At 33.5% G+C, this 7,548-nt stretch overlaps 1 protein-coding gene across 4 annotated transcripts in view; it reads left to right on the top strand.

Annotated features, from left to right (window-relative positions):
* The first annotated feature begins 718 nt into the window (after positions 1 to 718).
* Positions 719 to 7,548, top strand: part of LOC129259163 (brefeldin A-inhibited guanine nucleotide-exchange protein 3-like) — a 36,084-nt gene continuing 29,254 nt past the window's right edge. For 2 of the 4 annotated variants that reach the window (XM_064098099.1, XM_054897462.2), the window contains exons 1-3: positions 719 to 838; positions 4,418 to 4,603; positions 7,267 to 7,391. In XM_064098099.1, the coding sequence (XP_063954169.1) occupies positions 4,519 to 4,603; positions 7,267 to 7,391 (210 nt within the window). In that variant the 5' untranslated portion in view covers positions 719 to 838; positions 4,418 to 4,518. The remainder of the gene's footprint in view (positions 839 to 4,417; positions 4,604 to 7,266; positions 7,392 to 7,548) is intronic. The other 2 variants (XM_054897460.2, XM_054897459.2) reach the window with 1 other exon arrangement.

Here is a 7,548-nt window from a genome sequence, read left to right as displayed (position 1 = left end):
CTTCTTTTTTTCTTTTCTATTTTTTTTACTTGTCAAATTTTCCTCGGGAAAATTTACCCCCCCCCCCCCCTCCTTGGGAAATCCTGGATCCGACCCTGCAACGGTCATACTCACTCGATCTCCTTACACATCGACGGTATCAGTGCTCACCAAAAATTGGTCGAGGTGGGAAGTAGGGTAATGAGCCAAATTTAGGAGGTCAAACCCAAACTCGTGGAGGCCCTACTGAGACAAAACTGAAAAAAATTCACGAGCGAGGGAGCAAAAACATGATTTTGTGCTAATTTTGTGATAGATTTTGACAGTAGGGGCCTATATAATCCTTCACTATAGGACCTAGCTTAATGGGAGGTTTCCTTTTCATTCTCCCCTCATTTATAGGGGTCGTGCGCGAGGTTTTATATCCCCTTCTGTAAGCCACTATTGTGAAAGGGGACAGTTTCGTGGGTCTGTTGCCCCCATGCAAATTGCCCCCTCCCCTAAAAATAAATAAATTGATCTAAAAAAATAATATATAAAAATGTGTTTATATGTGCAAAGAGATTCATGTGGCTGTATATTTTTCAATTATGATGATATAGAATAAACTGATTCATATATGTTATTCTTACTATAAGTAGGCCATATATAGGCCCTATTTCATGAACGCCGGTGTCACTACAATAATGGATTCGCATGCATTGCAATTTTCAGCGCCAAGCAAGCGAGCGATCCGAGCGAGCTAGATCGCCTATATTGAATTCGTGGATTCAAGCCTGAGGAAAACTGGAAAACGTGAACAGCTGTTGGATTATGCGTTCATTGTACCGCTGCTAAGGCTGCTATTTTGATCTTAAAGGTAAAATTATTCGATTCAGGAATTCGAATTAATATGCGTATGATTGCTCACTTAAATTTTGTAGTTTGTTCGACAATTTATGGCATTTATCATGAGTGCAAAATAATTGTCAAGAAAACTCAGTCCCACATGCGTAAATTTGTGTTGTCTCCTTCTGGCAGTTCTGCCATTCTTCTGCCTAGCCTGCGGCTGCGCTGGTGATGTATACTAATACTAACCTCGCAATACGTGTGTGAGTGCTGGTGATGAGACAATGATGATGTCTTTTTAATGATAATGGTTGATGGCAGTAATCCTTATATAAATGGTGATGAATATGATGGAAATGATGATTATGTGGTGATGATGAATATGATGGTCACGTGCACTCACACGTATTGCGAGGTTAGTATTAGTATACTAACCTCGCACCACGAACCGCGTTTGGCAGTGGATTTCTAACTAGTGGGTCGCGCGTGCTGGGATCTCACTTCTTGGGTCCACAACACACGACTTCTATGGCTTGATTTTTCTGTGCGCGGCGGCATGTAATGAACCCTTGGGTGGGTCACGTGATGACGATGGTGGTAATGCTAATGATGATCATGATGACGATGGTGATGATGAAATTGATGATATGGTGATGATGGTGGTGATGGTGGTGATGATGATGATGATGATTGATGATATATAACAATTTTTAACATGTTGATAATGACTATGAATATGCTGGAGATGAATGATGATGATGGTTGGTGGCAGTAATCCTTATAAATGGTGATGAATATGATGGAAATTATGATAATGAAGATGATGGTGATGGTTGTGATGATGATGATGGGCAGTTCCAGGGTTACGGAGTGACATTCAGAAACAAGTTTTTAGCATTCAAACAAAGATATCACCCATATTTAAATATTTATTTGCAAAGAAATGGTACCTGACAGTAGTTGCTGAAACCCACTTTTCAAAATAATAACATATTTTGATCCACTGAATTAAATGAGATATGAATATTCATAATCATGGTTACGGAGTGACGGAAAATGGACATGCATATTTGAGGAGAAAAATATATTGATCAAACGCTGTGAACTTTAAATGGCTATCACAATGTTGAGTTATTGATTGGATTCTATGTTCTAGCTTTAATATGCTGCATTACATTAAAAAATTTGTGTATTTTTTCATTAATTACAACTTAAAACATAAACCCCATACCCGGTTACGGAGTGACATCTGAAATATTCACACACAGGCAACGTAAAATGAACTTATATTTAGAAATTTTCTTTTGATATGATGTAAAAATGATTACCTTCAGATTATCGAAAAGAAAATTTTACAAAACAAGCAATAGTTTTCTGTTAAATTGAAATTAAGTAAAAAACAATATATGTAGTCCCATGTATAGAATTTTTTTGTATGGTTTGGACTTTGGATTCTCCTATAAGGAGATGCATAAGAAAAAAAAATTGTGGCTAATTATGTTCCCCTTCTGTATTTATGAAATCCCATATGAGTTTTAATAGAAAAGTTTGCTCCAGATTTAAAATAGAGCCAATATAAATTTTTGGAAAATGTCCAGTTTTGCTTGGAATTGCCCTGATGATGATGATGATGATAGATTGTGAATGGTGATTATGATGATGATATATATCATGAATCTAGTGATGGAAATTGTGATGATACTTTGTCTTTAAACATAAGGAAATTAAACATTTTTAATGCTTAGTATTATATTTCCAGTTTATCTATTTGTATTGTTTAAGACTTAATTTTTAGCTTACACTGTACATACTGTGTTTCTATCAGAGCTTGATACATCAAATTTCAAAAGCAGTATGCAAGTACATACATGTACATGTGTCCAGCATTGAAAATACACAGGAGCGAGTTCTAATTCCAAAATTTTTATCATAACTTTAAATAAACAGAGCCAATAAGATTTTGGAAAATATTCACTTTGCTTGGAATTGCCATCTACACAGATCTACTTTTTGACCAAGTTTATTTTTCTTTGTGATTATTAAGTATTTTACGGCTATCTAATGTGCCCAATAATCCTAAAATTGGCAACATAGAGCGTAGCATGGTAGCAGAGGTATAAAATTTCTACAGATTGGAAATATAAAACCTTCAAATAAAAAGTCAAATCACCCCAGAAAAATGTTGATTTGAATCAATAGAGAAAACTCAAACGAGCATAACGCTGAAAATTTCATAAAAATCGGATGAAAATGAGAAAGTTATGATATCTTAAAATTAGGCTATGATTATTTTTCACCAAACAGTTGCATTGTATACACAACTCAATGCGATGCAAACGACAGAGTCGATGATGTCCCTTACTATTTTTTTTTATTGTGGTATATAATATTACAATTTTTACAGATTTGACAATAAGGACCAACTTAAATGAACTACAAAATATTAAAACAAAGGTAATTCTACATGTTTATCAAGGACATCTTTGTTTGACATGACAATTGGGAGAAAATTAAAAATATAATTTTTCATATGATGATATACATGTAGTTGGTGATGTCATCAGTCCCCCCATTTGCGTACCGACCAAGATGTGCATAACTGTTTGGTGAAATTAATAAAAACTTTACAATGATGTCATAAATTTCTTATTTTTCATCCAATTTTGATGAAATATTCAGTGTTATGCCTCTGATTTTTATCCTTTTGGATTTGTCTTTTAAAGGGATGGTCCAGTCTGGATATATTCATATCTCAATAAATAAGAGTAAAATTTACAGAGCAAAATGCTTAAAATTTGATCAAAATCGGATAACAAATATAAAAGTTATTGAATTTTAAAGAGTTGCATTATTCCGGTGAAACAGTTCTAGGTATGTCTTTATGAATATTCATTAGGTGTGCTGATGATGTCATATCCCCACTTGTTCTTTTGTATTTTATATTAAGTTTATTTAAAAAAATCTACCCCCCAAAAAAAAAGCCTAATTGGATTGACAACTGATTAAGTGCATTAGTTATTTATTGCCCCAACTTATTTCATCATAATGGAACACATCATTTACACATTATGAAAAAATGAAACATTTATGATTTCATGTAATAACATATAAAAAAGGGAAAGTGGGGATGTGACATCATCAGCCCACCTAATGAATATTCATGACGATGTGCATATAACTGTTTTCACAAAATATTGATAAACTTTAAAATTCAAGAACTACGTTATTTTTTATCTGATTTTGATGAAATTTTCAGCATTTTGCTCTGAATTTTACTCTACCGGTATTTATTTACATGTAGATTTTGAAGAAATTTTCAGCATTTTGCTCTGTGAATTTTACTTTATTTATTTACATGTAGATATAAATATTTTCAGCCCGGACCATCCCTTTTAAAGTGTAAAGACATGCCATATTTGTCATTATTTACTGCAAACTTGCAAAATGTTTTGCTTTAATACTTTAATTTTGCTTTAATATTTTGAGGAAGTTCATTATGAGTGTCAAACTGCAATTTGTACAATGCTCTTCAGTTGCAGTTCTAAAATAATTTTGGTAGTCCTGAAATCTTACTAAGTCTTGCATAATTCTGCTTTTGTACATTCTGAAGCTTTCCTTGGAAAGACGATAATGAAATGAGTTACCAGTAGTCTGTCCTCAAGTACCCAAAGATCTGTTGACCTGACCTGACCCGACCTCACTGACCTGATCATGGAGGGGTTGTTTGGACAGATCCTTAAGGAGGCAACATCAAACAAGCATGCAGCTATACGAGAGGCCGTCAGCCAAGCACAAGGTATAGCATTGTCCTAGATACATTGATAAGTATTCTCAATATTATTTGTATACATTGTTATTCATTAATTTTTTTTTGCCTATGAATGTCTGGCTACAAAGAGCCAAGTGTGCTTTTCAATCATATTTTAAAATCAATTAAAACCTTCAAAGAAGATACATTTGACTATCAATTAGTGCTTCATACATGTATATCCTGGTCATGTAACACAAAGGTTAGAGATTAATTGTAAGCTTGATTTTCATGATTGATTGTACATTGTAGTCAATGGAATCAGTCGTAGAAAAATATTCTACGATCATTGCTAAGCTTTGTGATACAAGCCCCTGGTCATGTATGTAGTTTTTGTTTTTCTTAAAAGGCACCTTTTATTTGAAAGACATGCACTTTAATCTTACAATGGAATACATGTACAAGTAATCAATGCATTTTGGGAGATTTCATTTCACAGTCATGTAATTAAGTCATTAGTCATGAAAAAATCTTTATTTATTTATATTAATTCTCTCAAATCAATTTCTTGTAAATCTTATTCCATGGGACACAGTATTGTAATCTTTAAAAACAAGCATGAAAAAGGGGAAACTTCATTCCAATTGTCATTAATTATCCAGTGTCCATCATCTCAATATGTGACTTTTAAAATACATGTACGTGGAGTCTGGTTGAACAGCAAAAAGTACATGATATCTATACATGTGCATAGTGAACTGTACTTATTGGACAAGTCTGTGCTGTACTTCTTTCCAGCATACTTGCACTTCCTGTGAGGTCTAGGTCCTAATATTTACAGATGTGTTTTGTTTCAAATGGTAAACATTACATTGGAAAGGTCAATGTGTTCATGAAGTTTGTCTTGCTCTTTTGACTTTTCTGAGTGGGATTTGCTATACATGCAAACCAGGAGGAGTTCTAATCCAGTTATTCTGCACGAACAGATGTACTGTACAAGTAATTTTGGTTTAGTTTTTAGTTTTACAGGAAAACACATAACTTTCCCAGGGGTGTGAATAATTATGTTGTTAACTGCACAACTAACCCCAAAGAAGTCCTATTGCTGAAAATAAAAAGGTGTGAAATTAACCAATACCATTTACATTCACTTGTGAATCTACAATCTTGATGATAAAAGCAAAGTACATGTCAAATTATGCAATCATGGATTCATATATTTCTTCTGGTACATACATTTCTTGTAACTGCACAAAATACATTTGAAGTGTAATTTTTTATTGAAACATGTACTTGTAAAATTTCGAAGTACATGTATATGTGAATGTTTGTTAATTATACCTTTTTTGTGAACTGCATGAATAATTTTAATATGGAAAAAAAAATGATTTCAACAAGTTGCAATATGGTTTGTGAATGTGATTGCCCTTGAGTAAAAACAACCTGAAATCATGCCAGATGTGCAGCTACACGTAGGTACTATTCTAACCATATGTGCAATATATATACTCTTCTACAGTGTATTTCACACTCATGTATACCAGTCTTTGTGTGCCCACAAACAGAACACACTATTGAAGCAATGACCATCTGCTACATGTACCTCAACTCATTTCATTTGTAAATAAGAGTCAATTGATTTAATAATTGGCCTGTTTTATTTTTAAAAGTTCACAAAGATGTACATAGGTATAGGGGAGATCGGGGTTAGTTGGAACGCGGGGTAAGTTGAAACATTGTAATTTTCTTTAACGCCTGTAAAATAAATTTATGCAATACTTCCCTCAATTTATTGCTATTAATAGTGTTGTATTATTAATAGCAATAAATTGAGGGCAGTATTGCATAATTTTTTTTAAAGGCGTTAAAGAAAATTACAATGTTTCAACTTACCCCGCGTTCCAACTAACCCCGATCTCCCCTATTATATTTTAATACAGTACATACTAGTACACATGTGCAGAAAACTTTAAGTGAAAATCCATTGTCCAATTTTTAGACACGAGGCTAATTCCTTTATCAGAAAAATATGATTTTATGCATCCTTTGGACCTGTAATTTATTTCACACATACATGTACATGTAGTTGTACATGTAGTACAACAGTGCAGTGTACGTGGGTCCGATTTCCAGTAAAACGGTTCATTGTGATTTTTACTTCGATTCAAACCCATACCCTATTAGTGATTTCTTAAGACCAGTAATCAAGTTACATGAATCTGAGGTCCATTTCCACAGCTAGAAAATAAGCATTAATGTGTTGAAAATAGAGATTATACATTTTATTTTTAGCCTGTAAAAATTCAGCAAAAGAAAAAGACCATAAATCAGTATAGAGTAAAAGGATGTTCCTTGCTGCCCTGTATATACAGATCTACAGGTACATGTACATTGTACGACATGTACATGCCTTCAAGTACACGTATGCATCCCTAATTCCCTCATGGACGCGATATCGACTGTTTTTGTTAAAAAAAATTCGTTTATAAGCCATAATCAAATGGAATTACAAATATTGTGGATCACATCTCTTGTTTTTCATTTACGGAAAAGGAATGAAAGGCACATTTTCCCTGCATACTGTATACAGCACATGTGTACTACTATACATTAAAAGTTCATTAATATAATGATACCCTAGTGTTGTCAAATGTTAAATCTGTTTGTTTTAACCAACGTTTATTTTCCCTTCACTATTATAATCATTGCAGGGATATACAGCCAGGAGTCAGAAGCTTCTACACATTCACAGAGAGAAGTCTGTATTGAACCATTTAAACTGTGCTTGGAATCAAAGACTAGCAAGATTATTCCCTTGGGGATCAATGGACTTCAGGTTTGCATTCTTATTTACAATGCAGTTTACTTTAAAACCTCTTGACATTTTATTTTTTCCCTTCTGTAAACTTGGTTCTTTCAAAGAACATGCTTCTGGTAACTCTCAAGTTGATTCCTGTTTTATTCTTTACAAAATTTTGTAAAAAGAAAGTTTG

This window comes from Lytechinus pictus, chromosome 4 (genome assembly GCF_037042905.1).
Source record: "Lytechinus pictus isolate F3 Inbred chromosome 4, Lp3.0, whole genome shotgun sequence".
Taxonomy (NCBI): Eukaryota; Metazoa; Echinodermata; class Echinoidea; order Temnopleuroida; family Toxopneustidae; genus Lytechinus; species Lytechinus pictus.
Note: the sequence above shows the minus strand (reverse complement) of the source record. Positions and strands in the feature narration are given on the sequence as shown.